The sequence below is a fragment of the Ovis aries genome, chromosome 1 (genome assembly GCF_016772045.2).
Source record: "Ovis aries strain OAR_USU_Benz2616 breed Rambouillet chromosome 1, ARS-UI_Ramb_v3.0, whole genome shotgun sequence".
NCBI lineage: Eukaryota > Metazoa > Chordata > Mammalia > Artiodactyla > Bovidae > Ovis > Ovis aries.
The window spans coordinates 188,973,582-188,999,789 of NC_056054.1; the positions used below are offsets into that span (position 1 = coordinate 188,973,582).

Genomic DNA, 26,208 nt, shown 5'->3' on the forward strand with positions numbered 1-26,208 from the left:
TGCTCCTGCCCGGTCCTCCACCCCAGGCCTTAATTCTCTCCACTGTTCTCCCATCCCTATCATCAGAATCAGACTCTGCCATCCAAATGGCATCCGCCTGACCTGCTCCTCCAGGATGAACCAAGTCCTTCCTCCACCAAAAAGACATCACCCGTTTCAGCCTCTAGAGATCTCGTCCTCCTCTAAGCTTACACAGCTGATGTGCCAATCATTTGCCAGATAAACCAATGCTATCTTAAGACTGGGGTTGTGTTTTGACTTAGCTTTCAACATGTCTGGGTCTTATCTGACCAACCAGGTTCTTGCAGAAAGGATCTGACAAAGTATGTTGTCTCCCACACAGCACCACCCGAAGTCAGCACTTCCTAAACGCATCCTGATGTTGTTGCCTAATCATCACAGAACAGTGAAATATGAGGTCAAGAAAGTCAGCCTCTTGAGAGCAACTACCAAGTCTTGTTGCTCTCAGATAACAGCACAAAGTTTGCACGTGCAATAAAGCTTGAGGAATGCAGAAGCGGCCAGGACTACAAGCGACAGGAAAGTATGGGGGGCTTGGGGTGGAGATGGGAGAACCGGATGGAGGAGTAAGAGATGAGGAGAAAAGACAGCACCATCAGGAGTGAAAACTGGGCCAGTCAGCAGTGCTGGCATATAGTTTGGAGGCAAACTGTAAGGTGGAAACAGCTGAGGGAAGGGAGACAAGGATTTGGAAGTCATCCTTCAACAGAATGAGACCAAGCCATTTGTCATCTAACTTTTCCATGTAGCAAATACGTGAGCCCTCTGCCAAGGCACTCTTGACACACAACTGTTTAACAGCGAGACTGCAGGGGCAAAAAGAATAAGTTTACCTCTACCACATTTATATATTTAACTTTGATGAGATAGAAAAGGACAAAAATTCAGAGCATTTTAATTTTCTGACTGGGTAAGAAAAAAAAATAGGGCATATACACTTACAAAAAGGAGTGTGATCGGGGGTGTTATGGACTGAAAAGAGTTTACAAAGAGTACAAATGAGAATATAACTACAGGTCTTTAAAGAAGGTAGAAGATTTAGGTAAAAGAAGATGGTATGAAAGAAGAGAACAACACAACAAAAGGAGAATCATAACAGATGTTCTTGAGGAATAGAGTGATTTAAAACTCAGCTACTGCAAATAGACACAGTCTCAAAACATATATTGCCATCAATCTAATTCAATGTGAAAATGAAAGGGATCTGAGAAATCTGTTCCCGAAAAAGGGTAGTAGCAAAACATAGTGTAAAAGCGTTTCCTACAAACCCAAATATCACCAGATAACCCTGGTGTCAGCGACACCAGAGTAGCTAGGCCAGCGGTCACTAAGGCCACTCTTGCCCCTTAAACGCTGTGGCGTGGGTCACTCTCCCTTCTGCTGCCACATTCTGGGTGGCCTGCCACCTGGCTCTGTTTCTCACACATGGTCTGGGAGTACTTAATTCTACTAAGTCATATTGGTTATCTATTTGCAGTCTCTTTCCAGTAGGAGGTAACCTCCGAGAGGGCGGGGAGCCTGTCTGAAATGGGCCTGGCCCAGAGAGGGACCGAGTGGAGCACAAGGCTGTGGATAGAGGGACACATTCTCAGCTCTGGGAGACATGCCAGCATGAGGCATGTGTCTTTGCTTTTCAACAGAGACAAGTGGAGCAGCCTCAGAAACCATCACCTACAGGGCCTTCCCGCTTAGGACTGGAACCGCATCATCCGCTGTCCTGATTCTCAGGCGTTAGAATTTGGGCAGGAATGACACCATCAGGTCTCCTGGTTCTCCAGCTTGCTGACTGAAGATCTTGGGACTTGTCAGCCCCCATAATCGTGACAGCCAATTCCTTGTCATGAATCTTTTTATACAACATATACATATGATCTATTCTGTTTATCTGGAGAACTCTAACATAGTAGGTAGAGGCACTAGCCTGCTGGTTCTCAAAGGGTTGGACCCAGTGTGCATCAACCTAGTATCAACACCACGAGGAAACTTTTAGAAATGAAAACTCTTCAGCTCATCCTACAGCTACTAACCCAGAAACTCTGGGGCAGCGCCCAGCAGTTTGTGGTTTCAGAAGCCCTCCAGGTGATTCTGATGCACGCTCACCCTTGAGAATCACTCATACTAGGATAAATACACCACATCTGTAATGGAATTCTTCCTTACTACTCAAAGTGTGATAGGTGGACCAGCCACACGGGCATCACCAGCGACTGGTTAGAACTACAGTGCCAAAGAATGCTCAAACTACCGCACAATTGCACTCATCTCACATGCTAGCAAAGTAATGCTCAAAATTCTCCAAGCCAGGCTTCAGCAATATGTGAACCAAGAACTTCCAGATGTTCAAGCTGGATTTAGAAAAGACAGAGGAACCAGAGATCAAATTGCCAACATCTGTTGGATCATTGAAAAAGCAAGAGAGTTCCAGAAAAACATCTACTTCTGCTTTATTGACTATGCCAAAGCCTTTGAGTGTGTGGATCACAACAAACTGTGGAAAATTCTGAAAGAGATGGGAATACCAGACCACCTGACCTGCCCCTTGAGAAATCTGTATGCAGGTCAGGAAGCAACAGTTAGAACTGGACATGGAACAACAGACTGGTTCCAAATCGGGAAAGGAGTACGTCAAGGCTGTATACTGTCACCCTGCTTATTTAACTTGTAAGCAGAGTACATCATGAGAAATGCTGGGCTGGAGGAAGCACAAGCTGGAATTAAGATTGCCAGGAGAAATATTAATAACCTCAGAATGCAGATGACACCACCCTTATGGCAGAAAGTGAAGAAGAACTAAAAAGCCTCTTGATGAAAGTGAAAGAGGAGAGTAAAAATGTTGACTTAAATAAAGCTCAACATTCAGAAAACTAAGATCATGGCATTTGGTCCCATCACTTCATGGGAAATAGATGGGGAAACAGTGGAAACAGTGAGAGACTTTATTTTCCAAAATCACTGCAGATGCTGACTGCAGCCATGAAATTAAAAGACACTTGCTCCTTGGAAGAAAAGTTATGACCAACCTAGATAGCATATTAAAAAGCAGAGCCATTACTTGGCCAACAAAGATCCGTCTAGTCAAAGCTATGGTTCTTCCAGTAGTCATGTATGGATGTGAGACTTGGATTCTAAAGAAAGCTGAGGGCCAAAGAATTGATGCTTTTGAACTGTGGTGTTGGAGAAGATTCTTGAGAGTCCCTTGGACTGCAAGGAGAGCTAACCAGTCCATCCTAAAGTAAATCAGTCCTGTATATTCATTGGAAGGACTGATAATGAACCTGAAACTCTAATACTTTGGCCACTTCATGCAAAGAACTGACTCATTTGAAAAGACACTGATGCTGGGGAAAATTGAAGGCAGGAGGAGAAGGGGACACAGGATGAGATAGTATCACTGACTCAATGGACATGAGTTTGAGTAGACTCTGAGAGTTGGTGATGGACAGGGAGGCCTGGCGTGCTGCAGTCCATGGGGTCGCAGAGTTGGACTTGACTGAGCGACTGAACTGAACTGAATTGGTTAGAACTGTAGGCATGTGCGCAGCACTCCAGAGCTACAGAACAAGAATCTGCGTTTTCACAAGATTCCCCAGGTGATCTGGGTGCCCTTGCATTCGCATTAAACATGCCTAATGGTGGGTCTGAGTTGTTCTGAGGTCGGATCACCTCTGGGCTGACCACTCTGTCTTTCCCTGGGTTCCTGAGCTCAAGTCCTTAAAATTAACCATCTTATTGCCTGAAATGATTTAAGTGACTGTCTGGTCCCTGAGACACAAAGGGTCTTCTCAGAGTCACAGCATGGGTGAGGGGCATATCTCCTCATGTCAGCCCCACCCCTCACTCTACCCCATGCCCGAGGTTCACACTGTGGAGTGACTGCCCTGGACAAGCCACCACCTTGTTTATACCTGTGGGCTTCTTTTCTCTTTTCTCTACGTAAACCTTGTTTATCCCTATTCACATGGGAGTTTCTAGAGCTCTGCTGTCTGGTATGGTAGCCATTAGCCACCAGTTGTTACTGAGCTCTTGAAATACAGCTGGTTTGAATTAAGATGCGCTACTATGTAAAATATGCTGCAAATGTTAAAGAACATAAAATATCTTAGGAATAATTTTCATATTGATTATATTTTGAAATGATAAATTTTAAATATATTGTATTAAGTAAAATATGTTATCAAAATTGATTTCAACTTAAAAAATGTGACTACTAGAAAACATGAGATTACACATGTGGCTCACATTACATGTGTGCTAAGCCACTTCAGTCTTGTCCAGTTCTTCGCAACCCGATGAACTGTAGCCCGCCAGGCTCCTCTGTCCGTGGGACTTCCCAGTATTATATAGTTGACCTTTTAACAACTTGGGGAGTAGGGGTGCCCATCCTCCCCACAGTGGAAAATCCATGTATAACTTATAGTCAGCCCTCCATACACATGTGGTTTCTATGTATCTGCAGTTCTACATCGCAGATTTAACCAATCTCAAATCATGTAGTACTGTAGTATTTACTACTGAAAAAAAAGCCCTGTATAAGTGGACCTGCAAGGTTCAAACCTGTACTGTTCAAGGAGCAACTGTATTTTTCTGGACAGTGTGGGGCTAGAGAACAGGCCATGGCCCCTCCATTAGAGAGAAACTCCCAAGGGGGCAGGCATCACATCTCTCCCTTGCTCTACACCAAGCTCTGTGACAAGCTGTCTGGAGGTGGGTGAGCGTCAGGGCTGGCTAAACAGACCCTTTCCAGGGTTCAGCCTAGGGTTTAATTCCACTGCACAAGGTCATGAATGGTCCTGTCATTAAGATGCTTGCCCTCATGGGAGATACTGCATGTTTCTTGGCCCTGGTTACCGAAGGAAATCAGAGGAGAAAGCTTCCTCTTCCACTCTTCCTGCAAGGATTTCCCTCTGCGAGTAGTTCTTAGGATGTTAATGCCAGGTTTGAATCACAAAGCTCCCATTTACTGAGAGCCTGCTATTTGACAGTGCTGTGCTGATCCTTACACAGTCCATGGGGCAGCCATTAGCATCTGTTTCTGGGAAAGAAAATGAGGTTTGAAAGGTTAATTTCTACACAGTTAGAAGTTCAGTTCAGTTCAGTCACTCAGTCGTGTCCAGCTCTCTGCGACCTCATAAACCGCAGCACGCCAGGCCTCCCTGTCCATCACCAACTCCTGGAGTTCACTCAGACTCACGTCCATCGAATCAGTGATGCCATCCAGCCATCTCATCCTCTGTCGTCCCCTTCTCCTCCTGCCCCCAATCCCTCCCAGCATCAGAGTCTTTTCCAATGAGTCAACTCTTCGCATGAGGTGGCCAAAGTACTGCAGTTTCAGCTTTAGCAGCATTCCTTCCAAAGAAATCCCAGGGCTGATCTCCTTCAGAATGGACTGGTTGGATCTCCTTGCAGTCCAAGGGACTCTCAAGAGTCTTCTCCAACATCACAGTTCAAAAGCATCAATTCTTCAGCGCTCAGCCTTCTTCACAGTCCAACTCTCACATCCATACATGACCACTGGAAAAACCGTAGCCTTGACTAGACGGACCTTAGTCGGCAAAGTAATGTCTCTGCTTTTGAATATGCTATCTAGGTTGGTCATAACTTTTCTTCCAAGGAGTAAGTGTCTTTTAATTTCATGGCTGCAGTCAGCATCTGCAGTGATTTTGGAGCCCCAAAAAATTAAGTCTGACACTGTTTCTATTGTTTCCCCATCTATTTCCCAAGAAGTGATGGGACCGGATGCCATGATCTTCATTTTCTGAATGTTGAGCTTTAAGCCAACTTTTTCACTCTCCTCTTTCACTTTCGTCAAGAGGCTTTTTAGTTCCTCTTCACTTTCTGCCATAATGGTGGTGTCATCTGCATATCTGAGGTTATTGATATTTCTCCCGGCAATCTTGATTCAATCTTGTGTTTCTTCCAGTCCAGCGTTTCTCATGATGTGCTCTGCATATAAGTTAAATAAGCAGGGTGACAATATACAGCCTTGATGTACTCCTTTTCTATTTGGAACCAGTCTGTTGTTCCATGTCCGGTTCTAACTGTTGCTTCCTGACCTGCATACAGATTTCTCAAGAGGCCGGTCAGGTGGTCTGGTATTCCCATCTCTTTCAGGACTTTCCACAGTTTATTGTGATCCACAAGGCATAGTCAATAAAGCAGAAATAGATGTTTTCTGGAACTCTCTTGCTTTTTCCATGATCCTGCGGATGTTGGCAATTTGATCTCTGGTTCCTCTGCCTTTTCTAAAACCAGCTTGAACATCAGGAAGTTCACGGTTCACGTATTGCTGAAGCCTGGCTTGGATAATTTTGAGCATTACTTTACTAGTGTGTGAGATGAGTGCAATTGTGCAGTAGTTTGAGCATTCTTTGGCATTGCCTGTCTTTGGGATTGGAATGAAAACTGACCTTTTCCAGTCCTGTGGCCGCTGATGAGTTTTCCAAATTTGCTAGCATATTGAGTGCAGCACTTTCACAGCATCATCTTTCAGGATTTGAATTAGCTCAACTGGAATTCCATCACCTCCACTAGCTTTGTTCGTAGTGATGATTTCTAAGGCCCACTTGACTTCACATTCCAGGATGTCTGGCTCTAGGTGAGTGATCACACCATCATGATTATCCAGGTCGTGAAGATCTTTTTTGTACAGTTCTTCTATGTATTCTTGCCACCTCTTCTTAATATCTTCTGCTTCTGTTAGGTCCAGACCATTTCTGTCCTTTATTGAGCCCATCTTTGCATGAAATGTTCCCTTGGTATCTCTGATTTTCTTGAAGAGATCTCTAGTCTTTCCCATTCTGTTCTTGTCCTCTATTTCTTTGTATTGATCACTGAAGAAGACTTTCTTATCTCTTCTTGCTATTCTTTGGAACTCTGCATTCAGATTCTTATATCTTTCCTTTTCTCCTTTGCTTTTCACTTCTCTTCGTTTCACAGCTATTTGTAAGGCCTCCCCAGACAGCCATTTTGCTTTTTTGGCATTTCTTTTCCATGGGGATGGTCTTGATCCCTGTCTCCTGTACAATGTCACGAACCTCTGTCCATAGTTCATCAGGCACTCTATCTAGCAGATCTAGTCCCTTAAATCTATTTCTCACTTCCACTGTATAATCATAAGGGATTTGATTTAGGTCATACCTGAATGGTCTAGCGGTTTTCCCTACTTTCTTCAATTTAAGTCTGAATTTGGTAATAAGGAGTTCATGATCTGAGCCACAGTTAGCTCCTGGTCTTGTTTTTGTTAACTGTATAGAGCTTCTCCATCTTTGGCTGCAAAGAATATAACCAATCTGATTTCGGTGTTGACCATCTGGTGATGTCCATGTGTAGAGTCTTCTCTTGTGTTGTTGGAAGAGGGTATTTGCTATGACAAGTGCATTTTCTTGGCAAAACTCTATTAGTCTTTGCCCTGCTTCATTCTGCATTCCAATGCCAAATTTGCCTGTTACTCCAGGTGTTTCTTGACTTCCTACTTTTGCATTCCAGTCCCCTATAATGAAAAGGACATCTTTTTTGGATGTTAGTTCTAAAAGGTCTTGTAGGTCTTCATAGAATAGTTCAATTTCAGTTTCTTCAGCATTACTGGTTGGGGCATAGACTTGGATTACTGTGATATTGAATGGTTTGCCTTGGAAATGAACAGAGATCATTCTGTCATTTTGAGACTGCATCCAAGTACTGCATTTCAGACTCTTTTGTTGACCATGATGGGTACTCCATTTCTTCTGAGGGATTCCTGCCCGCAGTAGTACATATAATGGTCATCTGAGTTAAATTCACCCATTCAAGTCCATTTTAGTTTGCTGATTCCTAGAATGTCGATGTTCACTCTTATCATCTCTTGTTTGACCACTTCCAATTTGCTTTGATTCATGGACCTGACATTCCAGGTTCCTATGCAATATTGCTCTTTACAGCATCGGACCTTGCTTCTACCACCAGTCACATCCACAGCTGGGTATTGTTTTTGCTTTGGCTCCATCCCTTCATTCTTTCTGGAGTTATTTCTCCACTGATCTTCAGTAGCATTTTGGGCACCCACTGACCTGGGGAGTTCCTCTTTCAGTATCCTATCATTTTGCCTTTTCATACTGTTCATGGGGTTCTCAAGGCAAGAATACTGAAGTGATTTGCCATTCCCTTCTCCAGTGGACCACATTCTGTCAGACCTCTCCACCATGACCCGCCTGTCTTGGGTTACCCCGTGGGCATGGCTTAGTTTCATTGAGTTAGACAAGGCTGTGGTTCTAGTATGATTAGATTGACTAGTTTTCTGTGAGTATGGTTTCAGTGTGTCTGCCCTCTAGTGGAGCTAAAATCCAAGACCATTGGATAACACTGCCAACTAAACTTCACCATTAGGGGGTTTAAAAAGCTCCACATATGAATCATACTCTTAATTCCAGAAGCTCTGCTCTTTCTAAATATGAAGCATAAGTAAAAAGCATAGTACATAAAGCTGGTGAGAAGCAGGGGGCGCTGCTGGATTCCCTTTGGGCTAGCATAGCACCATTGACAATTTATCCATGGCATAAGGGAGCAGAGTGGATTCTTTCAGGCCTGTGGTCAATGGGGTGGTCCCAAACCACACATGGGCCGAAACTGGCCTTTGATGTAGAAGCAAAAAGGAATACAGGGCCATTCACATTTACAAGGGCTGTGGCCTTTAGGTTTTTCTCTATCTCCTAGTGTTAGAAAGAATAAAACATCTTCAGTGGTCTCCCCAAATTAAAGCCAAAGGGGAGGGGACAGGGTTGAGAGCTTTAGTGGTTTCCCATTCTGTTAACAGCTCTCCTGCTTTCCTTTCCCCTCCCCAAGTACCATAACCTAATAAAACTTTTCCTGCTTAGTTGAGACATCAGGTCTAATGTTCTCACTGATGGGAATCGAAAAAAAAAAAAAAAAAAAAGATTTCATGTGACCTGGGTTGTATATAGCTCCCCAGGTGGCGCTACTGGTAAAGAATCCACCTGCCAGTGCAGGAGACTCAAGAGACATGGGTTTGATGCCTGAGTCAGGAAGATTCCCCTGGAGGAGGAAATGGCAACACACTCCAGTTTTCTTGCCTGTAAAATCCCATGGACAGAGGAGCCTGGTGGTCTACAGTCCATGGGGTTGCAAAAGAGTCAGATATGACTGAGCACAGATTATACTCCTACCAACTCCATTCCTTTAAAATGGATCATAGAAAACAAGGACTAGTCCAGGCTGCAGAGACCAGAGAATTCAAACCCTTTATTCTGCAGAAACAGAGATATGGGATTTAAAGTCACACATTTATTGGCAAAGGTTGGGACCAGAACCTCGGACCTCTGATTTCTCATTTCCCCAGTTTCAAATAGAAAATCAGAAAAGGGATGTTTTAAACATTGCTGTGTCCCCAACCAAATTCATATATTGAAACCCTAATCGCCCCCACTCTCACCCCATGTGGCTGTATTGGGAGTCAGGGCCTTTGAAGACGTGACAAAGCTCAATGAGGTCATAAGGGAGCGGCCCTAATCCAAGAGGGCTTCCCAGGCGGCGCGGTGGTGAGGAACCCACCTGCCAGTGCAGGAGACGCAAGAGCTGAGGGTTCTACCCCTGGCTCAGGAAGATCCCCTGGAGTAGGAAATGGCAACCCACTCCAGCAAATTCCATGGGCAGAGGAGCCTGGAGGGCTGCAGTCCGTGGGGCTGCAAACAATTGGACAGGACTGAGTGACTAACACCTACACACACCTAATCCAATAAGGCTGGTGCCCTTAAAGGAAGATCAAGAGACACCAGAGTTGTCTTCACCATGAGAGGACACAGCAGAAAGGTGGCTAGTCAGAAACAGCCTTCACCAGAAACCAAATCCTGCTGGACCCTGAGCTTGAACTTCCAGCTGCCAAAACTGTGAGAAAATTAATTTCTGTTATTTAAGGCATGCAGTCTGCGGTATTCTGTTATGGCAGCCTGGGGTGAGTAACACATGAGGATAAAGTAATTTTTATCTGTGGGCCTTAACTCAAGTTTGGGCATGAAAGGTGCGTAATGTAGGGGAAATCACAGGACCAGAACTGGCCAAGATAGGGGCCATTCAGAGACTGACTAGGGACCACTTTCCACATGGAATACCCCAGCCCACAGGTACTGGAAGGCCATTAAAAAGAATGAGTCAATTAGTTGAAGAATTTGGGGAAAGCATCCAAACTATGCATATCCTGTTCTGTGAAACAGCCTGTCTGTCCTTTCATGATGCAAGCAAACAGGAAAAACATTGGCCTGGGTACACCTCACCACCTTCTGAAACCTTCTCTGGCACATAGTGTCCCTTGAAATCAAGGTTGGGAGGGCTGTTTTCTGAGACAGGAGAAAATGAGTCTGACCCTCTGGTTTATAACCCCTTAGGAAGGGTAGAGGGACTCTTGTTATACTTCTGAGGGTCTGATGAATGCCCACATCCTTTAAGATGTCAGGCCATTAAGCAGCAGCCCGTGGCCTGAACTGGAAATGTTCTCACTGGTGGAGTGTCTTTAGCATGTCGGAGATATACCAGCCACAAAGGAATAGTTTTACTTACAGCCAAATGTTTTCCTGGAACTTTTGAAGCTAATAAAAATTTTTTTAAGTACAAAGGAAAAAGAACAACAACAAAATAATCAGTGTTAACAGGCTGGTATGTTTATCTCCTATATATTTTTTTTTAGTTTTACAAAGCTTTTTATGACGGGCCTGTATTACTTTATAGTGATGATAATAAACATTGTTCATTCTCTAAATAGTTCAGTATCACATGCCAGGAAGTTTTCTAGATGCTGGAGATACAGCAGTAAACAGATAAAAACCCCTCTTCCTCTAGAGCTTCCAGTCAGGGGTATTTGGAGGAGACAGTAAAATAGGAGACAGTGATAGCCCTGGAAGGAAAAGTTGGGGTGGAGTGAGAGGACGGAGAGCCCTGGGGATGAAACATCAGAGACGGTTCTCCAAGGAGGGGATGTCTGAGCAGAGATCTGAGGTAAGTGAGGGGCCAAGTCAGGGGCAGGGCTGCGGAAAGAGCTCTTCTTTAAACAGGGAACAGCAGGCGAAGGCCCTGAGGTTTTGCTCAAGGAGAAGCAGAAGGCCAGTGAGGCCGCAGTGGAGCAAGCAGTGACCACAGTGGAGGAGCGGAAGGAAAGGGGTCTGGAGAGCCAGGCAGGAGCACACTGGGCCTTGTGAGGCCATGATGAGGAGTCCACCCAGGCTCAGTCTCAGCGTGAGGGGAGCAAAGGGAAGGCTGAAGCTGGGGAGTGAGGTGACGTGCAGTCTGACATTGTCTCCTGGATGCCTCCCGTGTTCCGGGGACCACATTTCCCCCATCAGACGACAAGGCCCTGAGTTCAGGGATATGGGGATGTTGTCTCTCGTGGGTTCCTCTCCCAAGAGAGGGCTGAAGCAGGAGCTGCGGGCCATAGGAAAGCGACGGCTTATCTCTCCCCAGCGTTTTCACCTCCTGGCACTCACCTTCTACTGTCAACTCCACTGTCACCTGGCGGGCACCACTACCGTTAGTGGCTTCACAGGTATACCTTCCCTTGTCCTCTTCACGCACAGCATGAATCAAAAGGCTGAAAGTCCCCCGGGTACCACAGTCCAGCAGGAAGCGGCCCCCACCGGTGATGGGTTGTCCGTTTCTGTGCCATGTCACTTGGGGCTCTGGGTAGCCCCGAACCTTCAAGGAAAAGAAGAAAGGGTGAGAGCTTGTATATAAGGAGTACTTCTTATGCATCAAGTATTGTTCTGGGTACTTTACATGTATTAACTCATATAATCCTCATAAGCAGCCCGTGAAACAAATATTACTTTCATCTCCATTTTAGAGATGAGGAAATTGAGATGAAGAGTTTTGGTAGATTTCTTGAGGCCTTGAAGATAGAAAGTGGCCAAGTCAGGCATCCTGGCTTCAGAGCCCACCACACAGATGTCTCTCAAGCCTGGTTGCATGATTAGAATCACTGCAGGAGATTCAAAGCAAATACTAGTGCCCAGGTCCAACCTTAGACCAATTAAATCAGAACCCCAGGGGTGGGGACTGAACATGGGGATTCTAGACCAACGCTTCCCACTCTAACAAGCAACAGATACTTCTTAAAAATGCAGATTCTACTTCTATAGGTCTGGGGTGGGCCTGAGATTCTGCCATTCAGATAAGCTCTCAGGTGCTGCTGAGGCTGCTGGTCCCTAGAACTCACCTTGGGTAGCAAGGTTCTAGATCTGAGCTGCCCAGTTCGGCGGCCACTAGCCACACACGGTGACCAGGTGCTTGAAATGTGGCTGATCCTGAGTCACACCGTAAGTTTAAGTGTAAATTACACAAGCGGCTTTGAAGAGTTAGTAAGAAAAAAGAATGTAAAATGCCTCGATAATTTAGAAATACTGATTACCTATTGAAAAGATAGTAACTTTGACATATTGGGTTAAATAAAATATACTGTTAGAAGTAATTTCACTTGTTTCTTTTTAGTGTTTTAATGTAGCTACTAGGAAAGGTACACCTACATATGTGCCTTGCTTGATGTGTCTATCAGGCAGTGCTACCCGAGACCACTCTCTCTACAAAGCTAACATCTTCTGAGTGCTAAGTGTTAAGCACTTTTCTAAATACTTAACTTATCTGAGCCTCATAGCAACTTGTTCAGAGAGAAGATGTTTCCCCAATGAGGAGGAAATGCAGGGAGAGATAAGTTCCAAGAAAAGAAATCACTTTGAGTTTCAAAGAAAGTTCCCCAAGGGCCCTGAAACCCAAGAAATTCAATCAGCCCTTCGGAATGGATTCCTCTTCAGAGGAGCAGGGCTCAGACTGGCCCATCAGTGCAAGCCCTGGGACCCTGAATTGGGGGATTTTAGCATTGGAAATGCACAGAAGACATCATAGAACCCTCCTGAGAAAGAAACTGTTGGTGTTGCAAATAGGTGGCAGCAGTAGCTTTTACACACGTATCCACTTCCAAGACAAGAGAGAATGGGTACAGATGCAGCAAGACCCAGATTCACTGGATAACCCCAAATTGCATTTACAAAGAAAGCCTTCAGTGACTGGCAACTATAATCCTCATCACATGCCTCAGCGAGGTCAGAGAGGATGATTTATCAGCACATGGGAGCAAGGGGAGGGTAGGTGGCTGTGCACTCACACCTGGACCATTGCAGCCTTGCCAAGCACACATATCCTATCTCAGGGTGATGGGGTTGAAGGGGAACACATGCCTATTATAACGTCTATTGTGATATGAAACAAAAAGAGATCACCTCTGGGTTTCTCCTTTTCCTTTTACTTAACTATCATTTTCTGATATTTTTGCAAATAACACCCTTGATCTTTGTAAAACAGAAAAAATTTAAATGAAAACATGTGTTCCTTTCATATTAGTGTGTCTGTATAATGAATATATGACTTCCCCAGTGGCTCAGTGGTAAGGAAGCTGCCTGCACTGAGGAGTCACAGAAGATGCAGGTTTGATTCCTGGGTCAGGAAGATACCCTGGAGCAGGGCATGGCACTCACTCCAGTATTCTTGCCTGGGAAATCCCGTGGACAGATGAGCCTAGTGGGCTACAGCCCATGGGGTCGCAAAGAGTCAGACACAACAGAAGTGACTTAACACACATGCACATAACAAATGTAGAGCACAACCATTTATTAATCTGTGGAACCTCTCAAGGTACCTAAAGCTAGAATTGAAGTTAAAAGTGGTACACAAATAAGCATTCTGCATGTCTGCATGTGGCAGATGCCACATATCCATGTAAAAACCATATCATCTTGTGGTGCACTCTTGGCACAAAACTTCATGCCAAGGAATATCAGACAATCACTCTAGTAGCACATTCTTTTTCTCTGTGAAGCTTGTCTTCAGGAAACAGCTAAGGAAAGAAACTTTCCTACAGAAGGAAGCGTCTTGGGAGTCTGGTCTTACAGTGAATTTGTGAGTCATCATCCTTCCCTCCACCTTGTTAGGCAGGGCCAGCCTCACCTCCAGAAAATGATCGGGTAACCTTCTGTCAGTGCCAGAGAAAGGGATGCAGGGCCCTGGGACTCGGGGCAGGTGGTGAATCATTAACTTCACCAAATGCATCCTTGGCATTCCATGAGCGAGTGCTCTGGCCCCCTGCAGTGGTGCCAGCTCTGAGGCCATCAGGGCCAGAGGCATCAATGATTAACCGGGGACACTGCAAGCGCTCCAGACCTTGAGGACACTGATCCCTATTTCCCTTTCTGTTTTCCTCTCATTTTCTACATGCGTAGACATTCCCCTCCACCCCACACCACCAAATCCACCTCTGCAGTGCCTTTATATATCAAAGTAAGTATCCAAGGATTTTTTTTTTAAATGGTGAAACTAGTGCCACTTAGAAAACTGCAGTTAGCAATGGACTTTTGTACACCCTGCATCTGAAGCAAAAGCAGGAATTTCTATGACCTTTTTCTGTTCCAAGGTCTGAATGATCTGCAGCTCCAATTCTTATCCTTCCAATATGGAAAAACTTGTTCAGTCACTACCTAACCTTACCTAAAAATTACTCAGCTTCAAGTAAACTCATTTTTATTGTCTTCCCACTATCTTGGGCTCCTAGGTGGGGAAAGAAGAGAAACCCAGACTCACATTCTTGGGTGTGTGACAGCAGCCCTGCCCTCCCTGGATGTCTTATCTGCCTTCATCACGGGCCTTCTGCCAAGAAGCCACAGCTGGGACTTTTATAGCCCAGTCAAAACTGCAATAAAAGCCCAGTGATACTTCAGTTTTCAGAGTCTTCCACATAGAGAATCTTATTTGATTCTTGCAGTGCTATAATGGCAGTGTCTTGGGAAGCAGAAGCAGAACCTGAGATAAGGATTCAGGAAGCCAAGCCCTTAACTGACACTCAGAGCAACTGGGAGCAGGTGTAGCAGCCTGGTGAAGGTGATTCGGATGGGGTACCAAGAGTGTCTGTGACAGCATGCAAGGCCAGTCATATTATTAAGCCCTGAGAGCTAAGGAAAGAGGCCTGGAGAAGTAAATGATTTGCATCGTTAAGACCAAGTGGCAGACCTGGGGCCACAATTTTGGTCTACCAGTTGAGTAGCTGTCTCTCTGTGCCTCACTGTAAATTTATGTTTTTGGTAAGATAAATACTATAGAACCTAAAGCATTGATAAATGTCTCTCCCTTATAGACCCTAAACCTCCCCTATGTTAAAGCAGTATCTGTTCCCCACTTGGGGAAAATGTCAATGGTCATGGGCATGCTAAAAGCAAGTCTAGGGCTGCTTCCTTAGAGTAACAAAGGACAGTGCCATAGGCTAAATGTGGCTCATGTTGAAATCGGAACCCTTAATGTGATTATATTGGGAGGCGGGCCCTTTGGAGTGATTAGGTCAGAAGGGTGGGACCCTCATGAATGGGATTAGTGTCCTTACAAAAGCTATTCCAGGGAGCTCTCTCACTCCTTTTTACCATGTGGGGACACAGTAAGAAGCTGGCCATCTATGAACCAAGAGCTGGATCTCCCCAGACACTGAATCTGCAGGGGCCTTGATTTTGGACTTTCCAGTCTCCAAAACTGTGAGAAATAAATTTCTGTTGTTTAAACCACCCCATCTATTGTATTTCCGTCCTGGCAGAAATACCCTAACGGCCTAAGACAGATAGGATGGGTGCCATGCATGTGCCCAAGACATCCCTAGGAGAGCCAGTGTGGGTCAGAGGAGACATGACATAACAGCCAGGCCTGTGTCCTAGGTCTGGCTTGGCTCCCTGACCTCTTCAGGTTGTAATTCCTCCCTTTCATTGATGAGAAAACAGTTCTTGATGCCTCAGGTCCCTTCTATCCCTGAAGTAGTCTGGATTAAATAAATAATGACCCACTTAGCTTCTGGGGGAAGATTCTTCCCTTTCCAGTCTCCCCTGGGCCCAGCCCACAGCTTTAATACTCTCTAATCCTCCATAAGGGAAAACTGAGCTACCACAAGGAGAGATGCCTGTGACTATGAGTAGGCAGCTCTGACTTCTCACCATAATGAGTTTTTGGAAATGGCCCCAAAGAGGGTCATTCTAAGGAGAATCATATTTTTTGCCACAGTAACCACATTTAATTGGAGGCTGTATTCTTAAACAAAAGCTTGGGATCAAATAAATCAAGGGCATATCTGACAACTTGTCATAAAAATAAAGATAGAGTCACCATAACCCCTATAATAATTTAAACTAGTAAAACTGTGCTTCAGTTCCATAAAATGTCCCCAAGAGCCTTTATGGCCTCAAAAGACCTTTAAAAGGAGTGGGGGCTCATTCTGTGTGTGTTGGCTGGTGAGGAGAAAGCTGGGCTGCAGGCGGGCAGCTGCTTGCTCCATGTCATATCTGCCTGCCACGCTGGGAAGTTTTTCAGAATCTGGTGCCGTTTAGAGATCTGCTTAATGACTGAAAGTGAAACATTCTTAAGGGGGTGCGTGCTCAGTCACTTCAGTTGCGTCTGACTCTTTGTGACCCTATGGACTGTAGCCCGCCAGGCTCCTTTGTCCATGGGATTACCCAGGAAAGAACGCTGGAGTGGGTTGCCATGCCCTCCTCCAGGGGATCTTTCTGACCCAGGGATTGAACCTATCTTTTGATTTTTCTCTGATGTGTGTGAAGAGCTTGCAGTCAATTCCGGGTTGCCTGGAACAGGCTACCAGGGTATAAGCCCAGAGCAAAGTCAGCTTCTCTGGCCTCCATACCCCTACAAGACTCAGAGCAACACATCTGCCTTCTCAGCTTGGTAAGAGGTAGAAACGGGGTAATGTTTCTGCTTTTGATGATCTCCTGCATGTCTTTTGTACCTGGGTGGACCTGTCCGTGTTTGCACACTGCCAAGCCACACAGCTGCAGTGCCGAGCTGGGCAAGACATCAAGCCACACAGCTGCAGTGCTGAGCTGGGCAAGACAGGAAACTGAAGCTCTGCTCATGATGAGAATGGAGGGAGACCAAAAAGAAAGAGAGAGAAACCAGGATTACACTAAAGCCCGGGTGAAAGGGGACTGCTCAGCGGGACACTGGGGAGTTGGAAAGATACACAAAGATGTGAGCAGTGAGCTGAGAAATCCTTGGGGCTGGGAATAATAGATGAAGGGGCTGTCCATAAGTATTTCTTTGAATCCTACTGAGTAACCAAAATCAATGCTGGGAAAGGCTGAGCCTGAAGGATGGGAAATTAAGGAAACCTGCCGGACTGATGTCCCTCTCCTCAAGGCAGACAAAGCTGATTCGGCAACACAACTGTCTCCATGCTTCCTATGATTGCCAGCCTGCCTATAGCCCATCACTCTGAACTTCTTGCCCTATTTCAAGGCAGCTTCTTCTACATAAATAAATTCTCCTAGGATAAATGACTAGGACAGAGCTGGTGATTTAAAAACTGAAAATAATAGCAAAGAAACCAATGATCCTGAGGAATTCACTGAAGATGAATCTTCTGTCCCATCTCCAAGTATAAGCTCATCCAGATAATAAATGGACATGGACGCACAGAAATAATTAAAATATTCACACCTCCAGCAAATTAGACCACAGAAAATGCCTATGAAACTTACATCATGGATATATTATGAGAGTGAAGAGTGAAGGATGAACCACAGGTATGACATGACAGTTTAGGGGCCTGGGTCTGTGTCAGCACCCAGCACCTGGCCCATTGAAGAGGCAGGAACTTAATTAAGGCTTTGAATAATCCCATCACCAACAGTCAAAAGCCTTGACTGAACCCACAGAATTTTCAGGAAGAGATCATACCAGCTAAAAGCAGCAATTAGTGAGAGGCTTAAACTGCTGGACCCTCTCTGCCCTTAAGTCCAAGGTTGTGAAACAGCAGGGACTGAAGCAGTTCCGTGAAAAACAAAAGCAAAATGCAGAGAAGCACTCTTCACACAGGCTCGGAGAAGGCCACCTAGGTCTTCAGGAAAGATGCTGGAAGTCTCTCTCTGTGACCAGCCACTCTCACTTCCTGTGGCAAGTTTTCTTTTTCTTTGGCCCAGGACACAGACACCCCCATACCCCGACATCTGCCAGACTGAGATCACACTGTTATTCCCACAGAAAACGCGAGACAGCTTACAGCTCGGCAGCCTTGGGCTATATACCTCAGGCCCTCCGACTGTTTCAAACAAGAAGTCTGACTTCTTTTATCTAGCTCAAGCTTATCAATGTGTGCAACTTTTTGATTTCCTTTCAATGACACAAGCATTTAAAACTCTGGTGCAGTCTAACAAAGAAACAATTCTAAATATAATCAGAACCTGTGACACTGATGTTTTCCTAGTACTTCCAAATTCAGGGTTTTCCTATGAAAACAAGTGTCCTTCCACTTGAGATCCCGTCCCTGTGGGATGGCTGTGGGACTTCAGCCTTACTGGGAACCTCTCTGCACAAAGCCCTGAGTTCTGGCTTTACCTCCCCTAACAAAGGCTTCCACGGAACCAGCGTCTCCAGCTGGTGAGGCTGGCCCAGCAGCTAAGCTCACCCTCCAGTTTCTAATACTGAACTGAGACATACTCTCAGATGTATTAAAATTTTAATAAGAGCTGCTTGGTATCACAGAAGTTTAACAAATTAGTGCTGTGGCTGGGCTTTGTTGGATGTGCTCAGGATCTCCTGCCCCCCTTTAGCAGAGCAAGCCCCTCCTTTGAAGATCTGCTCCCTTCCCTTTTGCCCACCTCAGGTGAGTCGGTGGAGAGGAATCAGCAGCTGCCTTCTGGCCAAAGCACTCAAGCTTCCACAATGAGCCCGATCCAAGCCAGCCAATCAGGACTCTTCCCTGCAATTTCAGTTAGAATAAACTGTCTCTTCACAGGGATCCTAAGCTGGGAAGATGTAAGCCTGAAGCTACCTGTGGGCAGCCATCCTCCCCCATTCCCACTTCTGTTTCCTTCCCTCCACCTAAGAGAAGCAAGCCATGTGCACGGTAAGACATCACATACACGGTGGAGAAGGAAGGAGATGGACGCATGGCAGGCAGAGCTGCGGTGAACTTAGGATCCACGCAGTCATATGAGACAATACCTGTCTTTCATTTAACCCATGCACTTGGTTTCTGTCCCTTGCAAACAAGAGTCCTAATTCAGGAAGGTATATGGCATCTGGAATCAGACAGAGCCATGTGTGGGTGCTGGCTGTAGCAACCACCAGTTGCCTGACCTTGGGCAAGTTACTTAACTTACTTGGCCCTCAGTTTATACAACTGTGAGATGGAACTATCTCAGTATCTATTTCCATGAATAAGCTTATGATCAAATGAGAAAACACATGTACAATAGTACGTTAAGAAATTCAAAAGGTTAGGTCCTCTGTCTCTTCTCTCTGAGGTTAGTGATTCCTTATAATAAGGTACCTTAGCATCCATTCAGCTCAAAGCTTTGACAGCTGAAACTGCTTTAGCCCTAAGAAATGCCAGTACTTGTGAACTTCTGGGCTTGCTGAGCCTCCTCTTACACAACTCGAATTCTTATACACAACTTCAAGGTGTCACACCCTTAATTAGATAAAAAACTAACACTTTGAGAACACCTTTTGCCTTAGTGGAACTGGCTTATTATTTTTATTTGAAGGGTAAACCCCTTTTGAAAAGTGATTGCTGATTTTATGTAATAGAAAAAAACACATTTTAAAAGAAATATCCCATCTGTAGTTTTGCCTGTACCATCATCTCACTCCTATAATATCATGTGAAACTTCAAGACAGAGACCATCCCCTTGATTTCTGCCTCACTGACTAATGCAGCCTTGGAATTTCAAGGGCATGGGCAAGTTTCGGGAAGGAAATAAATCTGGGGTAATAAATCTGGAGTTTCTGGCCTGTTATAGTTGGATCTGGAGACAGAGAGACATACTTTGCTGGCAGAAGAGATGGAGCAGAGTGCTCCTCCCCAAACACACAGGCCACTTGGCAGCGGCTTCTGACTCCTCAAACAGTAGAGCCCAGACGCCACGAGACTCAAAAGTCCACAAGACTCAATCCGGCCACAGATTGTCCCGGGAAGGTCCCGTCCTCTGAGGACTCTCTGAGAATATGAGGCAATTCTATTTAAAAGCAAAGGTGGGCAAAAGTGACCAGAGGGTCCCAGCCACCGAAAGCATCTCGGCTTGGCTCCCTCACCTGGACTGTCTCTCCTGGCGGCTGCTGACCACCTGCCCCACATGCACACACATCACCACACAAAGCCTGCATTCTGCTTGCCTCTCCCAGGTGGCAGGCTGCGAGGGAGCGGGGAGAGCAGGTGGAGCTTGGATGGCAGGCCCTCTCGGGCTGCCTGCAGCAACATGGTCGGGAGAGCGCCTCTGTGCTGCTGTCAAAAATAACTGCACCAGGGGCAGCAGCAGCAGTGTGAGTTTGCTACTTAATAGCAGAACGTCCTCCCCAGACCTCACTGCCCAAAGGCACCCTCATCTGCACAGAGAATCATGCCAGGTAAGAAATCCAAAGTTGTTTCCTATGCAGTGCGTCTGGCTGCCCACCAGGCTGAAAAACATCACCCAACATGCTTTCCTAAAATGTTTTCATCTTCACCTCTTTTAGCCATTCCTTCTGTTTCCTTCCCCAGTGTTTCTAAGTAACAAGCTTGCACAACTATTTTATTCTTTCAAATTTTAGACATTATGTCTTAACTTCTCTATATGAAACATGAGCTTTTAGCTCTCAACCTTCCCATAAGCTCTTCCCCTACCCCCAGTAACTAATGACAATTTTTATTATGCCAGTGTGTTAGTGTTTGCTTTATTTTAGTTTCACTCACTGCCAAGCTACTAGTATATTACAATTATTAATAGATTTTTTTTCCCTGGAGTTAATACCTGCCTTATGTTTGGTTTGATTTTTTTTTTTTTAAGAATGCAACTTCTCAAGAGAACTATAAAATTCATCTCAGTCAATTCACTTCAGTTGCTCAGTAGTGTCCAACTCTTTGTGACCCCATGGACTGCAGTAGACTAGGCTCACCAACTCCCGGACTCTATGCAAACTCATGTCCATTGAGTTGCTGATGCCATCCAACCACTTCATCCTCTGTTGTCCCCTTCTCTTCCTGCCCTCAGTCTTTACCAGCATCAGGGTCTTTTCAAATGAGTCAGCTCTTCACATCAGGTGGCCAAAATATTGGACTTTCAGCTTCAACATCAGTCCTTCCAATGAACACTCAGGACTGATCTCCTTTAGGATGGACTGGTTGGATCACCTTGTAGTCCAAGGGACTCTCAAGAGTCTTCTCCAACATCACAGTTCAAAAGCATCAATTCTTTGGCCCTCAGCTTTTTTTATAGTCCAACTCTCACAACCATACATGACTACTGGAAAAACCATAGCCTTGACTAGATGGACCTTTGTTGGCAGAGCAATGGCTCTGCTTTTTAATATGCTGTCTAGGTTGGTCATAACTTTCCTTCCAAGGAGTAAGTGTCATCTCAGCAATGGTCAAATGTATTGATGGCTTTTATTTTTTCCTCCATTGGAGATATCTCTCCTGGAACATTCTGTTGCTGTGCTCCAAATCCGAATCAATGCTATCTAGGCCTGGTGCATAGTGCTCTGGGGACTTTCCTTCACCATCCTCTTGGGTGCCACCACTTTGGTTGAACACGTCCTCCTCCAGCGGTTTCTTATGAACAAATGCAAGGAAGATTAAATCTTTAAGTTTCCAAAAGTCATTTCCAAAAGTTTCAATACTCTACTTTATACTCAACTGGCAGTTTCTCTAGGAAAAGAATTATAGTGGAAAATCTTCCTTCAGAATTTTGAAGGTATTGCTTCATGGCATTTGAAGTCGCTGATTCTGGCATCCAGTGTGGCTACAAGAGGTATAATGCCATGCCAATCCTTCCTCTATGACCCAGTGTATGTGTGCGGGTTTTCTCCTTCAAAGCTTCTGTTTATCCCTGACAGCCTAGAACTCCATGATGAGGTGCTTGGTTGTAAGTCTCTATTCACTCATTGTATTAGATCCTTGGTAATAGGTCTTTTCATTGTAGATAATGCATATCTTTCCATTTTGAGGAATTTTTGTGTTTTGATTGATTATATTCTTTGCAGCCAAAGATGGAGAAGCTCTATACAGTCAGCAGAAACAAGACAGGGAGCTGACTGTGGCTCAGATCATCAACTCCTTATTGCCAAATTCAGACTTAAATTGAAGAAAGTGGGAAAACCACTAGACCATTCAGGTATGACCTAAATCAAATCCCTTAGGATTATACAGTGGAAGTGAGAAATAGATTTAAGGGCCTAGATCTGATAGACAGAGTGCCTGATGAACTGTGGATGGAGGTTCAAGATATTGTACAGGAGACAGGGATCAAGACCAACCCCAAGGAAAAGAAATGCAAAAAAGCAAAATGGCTGTCTGGGGAAGGCTTACAAATAGCTGTGAAAAGAAGAGAAGCAAAAGCAAAGGAGAAAAGGAAAGATATTCTTAAATGCAGAGTTCCAAAGAATAGCAAGGAGAGATAAGAAAGCCTTCCTCAGAGATCAGTGCAAAGACACGGAGGAAAACAACAGAATGGGAAAGACTAGACATCTCCTCAAGAAAATTAGAGATACCAAGGGAACATTTCATGCAAAGATGGGCTCAATAAAGGACAGAAATGGCATGGACCTAACAGAAGAAGAAGATATTAAGAAGAGGTGGCAAGAATACATAGAAGAACTGTACAAAAAAGATCTTCACGACCCGGATAATCACGACGGTGTGATCACTCACCTAGAGCCAGACATCCTGGAATGTGAAGTCAAGTGGGCCTTAGGAAGCATCACTATGAACAAAGCTAGTGGAGGTGATGGAATTCCAGTTGAGCTATTTCAAATCCTGAAAGATGATGCTATGAAAATGATGCACTCAATATGTCAGCAAATTTGGAAAACTCATCAGTGGCCACAGGACTGGAAAAGCTCAGTTTTCATTCCAATCCCAAAGAAAGGCAATGCCAAAGAATGCTCAAACTATCTCACAATTGCACTCATCTCACATGCTAGCAAAGTAATGCTCAAAATTCTCCAAGCCAGGCTTCAGCAATACATGAACTGTGAAATTCCAGATGTTCAAGCTGGATTTAGAAAAGGCAGAGGAACCAGAGATCAAATTGCCAACATCCGCTGGATCATTGAAAAAGCAAAAGAGTTCCAGAAAAACATCTATTTCTGCTTTATTGACTATGCCAAAGCCTTTGACTGTGTGGATCACAATAAACTGTGGAAAATTCTGAAAGAGATGGGAATACCAGAACACCTGACCTGCCCCTTAAAAAACCTGTATGCAGGTCAGGAAGCAACAGTTAGAACTGGACATGGAACAACAGACTGGTTCCAAACAGGATAAGGAGTACATCAAGGCTGTATATCGTCACCCTGCTTCTTTAACTTATATGCAGAGTACATCATGAGAAATGCTGGACTGGAAGAAGCACAAGCTGGAATCAAGATCGCTGGGAGAAATACCAATAACCTCAGATATGCAGATGATACCACCCTTATGGCAGAAAGTGAAGAAGAACTAAAGAGCCTCTTGATGAAAGTGAAAGAGGAGAGTGAAAATGTTGTCTTAAAGCTCAACATTCAGAAAACGAAGATCACGGCATCTGGTCCCATCACTTCATGGGAAATAGATGGGGAAACAGTGGAAACAGTGTCAGACTTTATTTTGGGGGGCTCCAAAATCACTGCAGATGGTGATTGCAGCCATGAAATTAAAAGACACTTGCTTGCTCCTTGGAAGGAAAGTTATGACCAACCTAGACAGCATATTGAAAAGTGGAGACATTACTTTGCCAATAAAGGTCCGTCTAGTCAAGGCTACGGTTTTTCCAGTGGTCATGTATGGATGTGAAAGTTGGAGTATAAAGAAAGCTGAGTGCTGAAGAATTGATGCTTTTGAACTGTGGTGTTGGAGAAGACCCTTGAGAGTCCCTTGAACTGCAAGGAGAGCTAACCAGTCCATCCTAAAGGAAATCAGTCCTGGGTGTTCATTGGAAGGACTGATGTTGAAGCTGAAAGTCCAATATTTTGGCCACCTGATGCAAAGAGCTGGCTCATTTGAAAAGACGCTGATGTTGGGAAAGATTGAAGGCAGGAAGAAAAGGGAATGCCACAGGATGAGATGGTTAGATGGCATCACCGACTCAATAGACATGAGTTTGGGTAAACTCCAGGAATTGGTGATGGATAGGGAGGCCTGGCGTGCTGCAGTTTATGGGGTCGTAGAGTCAGACACGACTGAGCGACTGAACTGAACTGAAGAGACTTCAACTTTATCGTGCAACCAATCTATTGAAGTTATTATTTTGGCTATCATTAATTTCAAAGAATCTTCTTTTTTGGAGTTTTCAAGACTGCAGTGAGGGGACTTATCTGGTGGCCCAGTGGTTAAGAATCTGCCTGCAGTGCAGGGAACACGGGTTCAGTCCCGGGTCAGGGAACTCAGATCCCACGTACCTCAGGGTAACTAAGGCCGTGTGCCACAAATACTGCGCCCTCATGCCACACCTAGAGAGTGCGTGCACTGCAGTGAAAGACCCCTCATGATGCAACTAGGACCCGATGCAGCCAAATATATAAACACATGTTTTAAAAACCACATTGAATAATCTCTTCTTCCTGTTCAATGAAAGCAACGTCTTATCCCTGAGGGATGACAGAATTTCTTCAACATTTTCTGTAGTCTTCTGTTCCTCCTTGGTTTCTTTTTTGATGCTTTTTGTCTTTTTAATAACAGAGGCTTCCGTGGAAGAGCTAATGATCCTTCACTGACTTTTCACATATATGAGTGAAGAAATTAAAAGCTTCATGCAAGTGGGGCCTTGTCAACTTGTTGGATCTCCCAGTAGAGTGAATGGGTATAAATGCTCAACTATCATTATCTATGGATCTTGTCTCTTGAGATGATTAGGTTCCACAGAGAGGAACTTCTGATTTCCTGCTGAGAGGGTGGTGGTCTGGACACAGTAATTAAGTCTGTCTGCCAGCATTTGGGACTTTGACTGAGGAAAGGCCATGAGGGGACTCATTTCAATACACGGATTTCTACTTAGCCCCTCTCCCTTTTGAGGACAACACCTCACCCTGCCTGCAGCTGTACCTCATGCCCAGGAGTTGAGAGTTGGTAAGTTCAGTCTCTCTTCAGATAAACTTTGATCTTTCAGGGCAAGAGAGGAGCAGTGGCCTGGCACATGGAGTATGGGAGGGGATTTGATACCCTAACTGCTTGTTATTACATTTTTAACCAAACCTCCAATTTTCAGCTTCAGTCCACAAGCCGGACTTTCAAAGTTCATGATGCCACCAACTTCTCAGCCTTTATAGAAGCTGTTTTGGCACGAGCAGGCTTACTTTTTAAAATTAGACATGGGTATAGCACAACACAGAAGCTAAAGCCCAAGTCACCCAATCATCTATTCATTTTCCATCATCCACCAATTTGTTGACATGGCTCATCTGCTATTCATCTGTTGTTTCTCTCTCATTCTATTTGTCCTTGTGGGTTTATAAGTTTTCTTTTTCTTTTAATAAAAACTCACTTTAAGGCTGGATAGCATTAAAAAAAAAAAGCAAGGATGTAGAGAAACTGGAATCCTTGTATACTGATGGTGAGAAAATAGACTGATACAGCTGCTATGGAAAACAGTATAGTGGTTCCCCCCAAAATTAAAAATAGAACTACCATATGACTGACAATTTCACTTCTGGATATAAACCCAAAAGAACTGAAAGAAGGGACATGAATAGACATTTGCACACCCATATTCACAGCAGTGCTATTTATATAATATCCAAGAGGCAGAAGCACCCCATGTCCATCAGCAGGTGCATGGATAAACAAGGAGTGGTATATACAAACAATGAAATATTATTCAGCCTTAAAAAGGAAGGAAATTATAATACATGCTACAACATGGATGAACCTAAAGGACATCAAGCCAGTCACAAAAGGACAAACAGTGCATGATTCCACTTAGATAAGGACCTGTTGCTGTTCAGTTGTTAAGTCATGTCTAACTCTTTGTGACCCCATGGACTGTAGTACGCCAGGCTTCCCTGTGCCTCATTATCTCCCAGAGTTTGCTCCAACTCATGTCCATTGAGTCAGTGATACCATCCAACCATCTCATCCTGTCAGCTTCTTCTCCTCCTGCCCTCAATCTTTTCCAGCACCAGAGTCTTTTCTAATGTGTTGGCTAATCGCATCAGATGGACAAATA

General features: G+C 44.6%; 1 protein-coding gene across 7 annotated transcripts in view; it reads right to left on the minus strand.

Annotated features, from left to right (window-relative positions):
* MYLK (myosin light chain kinase) overlaps positions 1-26,208 on the minus strand; it is a 280,078-nt gene that overhangs the window by 133,937 nt on the left and 119,933 nt on the right. For all 7 annotated transcript variants that reach the window (XM_042232316.2, XM_060418652.1, XM_042232315.2 and 4 more), the window contains one exon: positions 11,487-11,694. In XM_042232316.2, the coding sequence (XP_042088250.1) occupies positions 11,487-11,694 (208 nt within the window). The remainder of the gene's footprint in view (positions 1-11,486; positions 11,695-26,208) is intronic.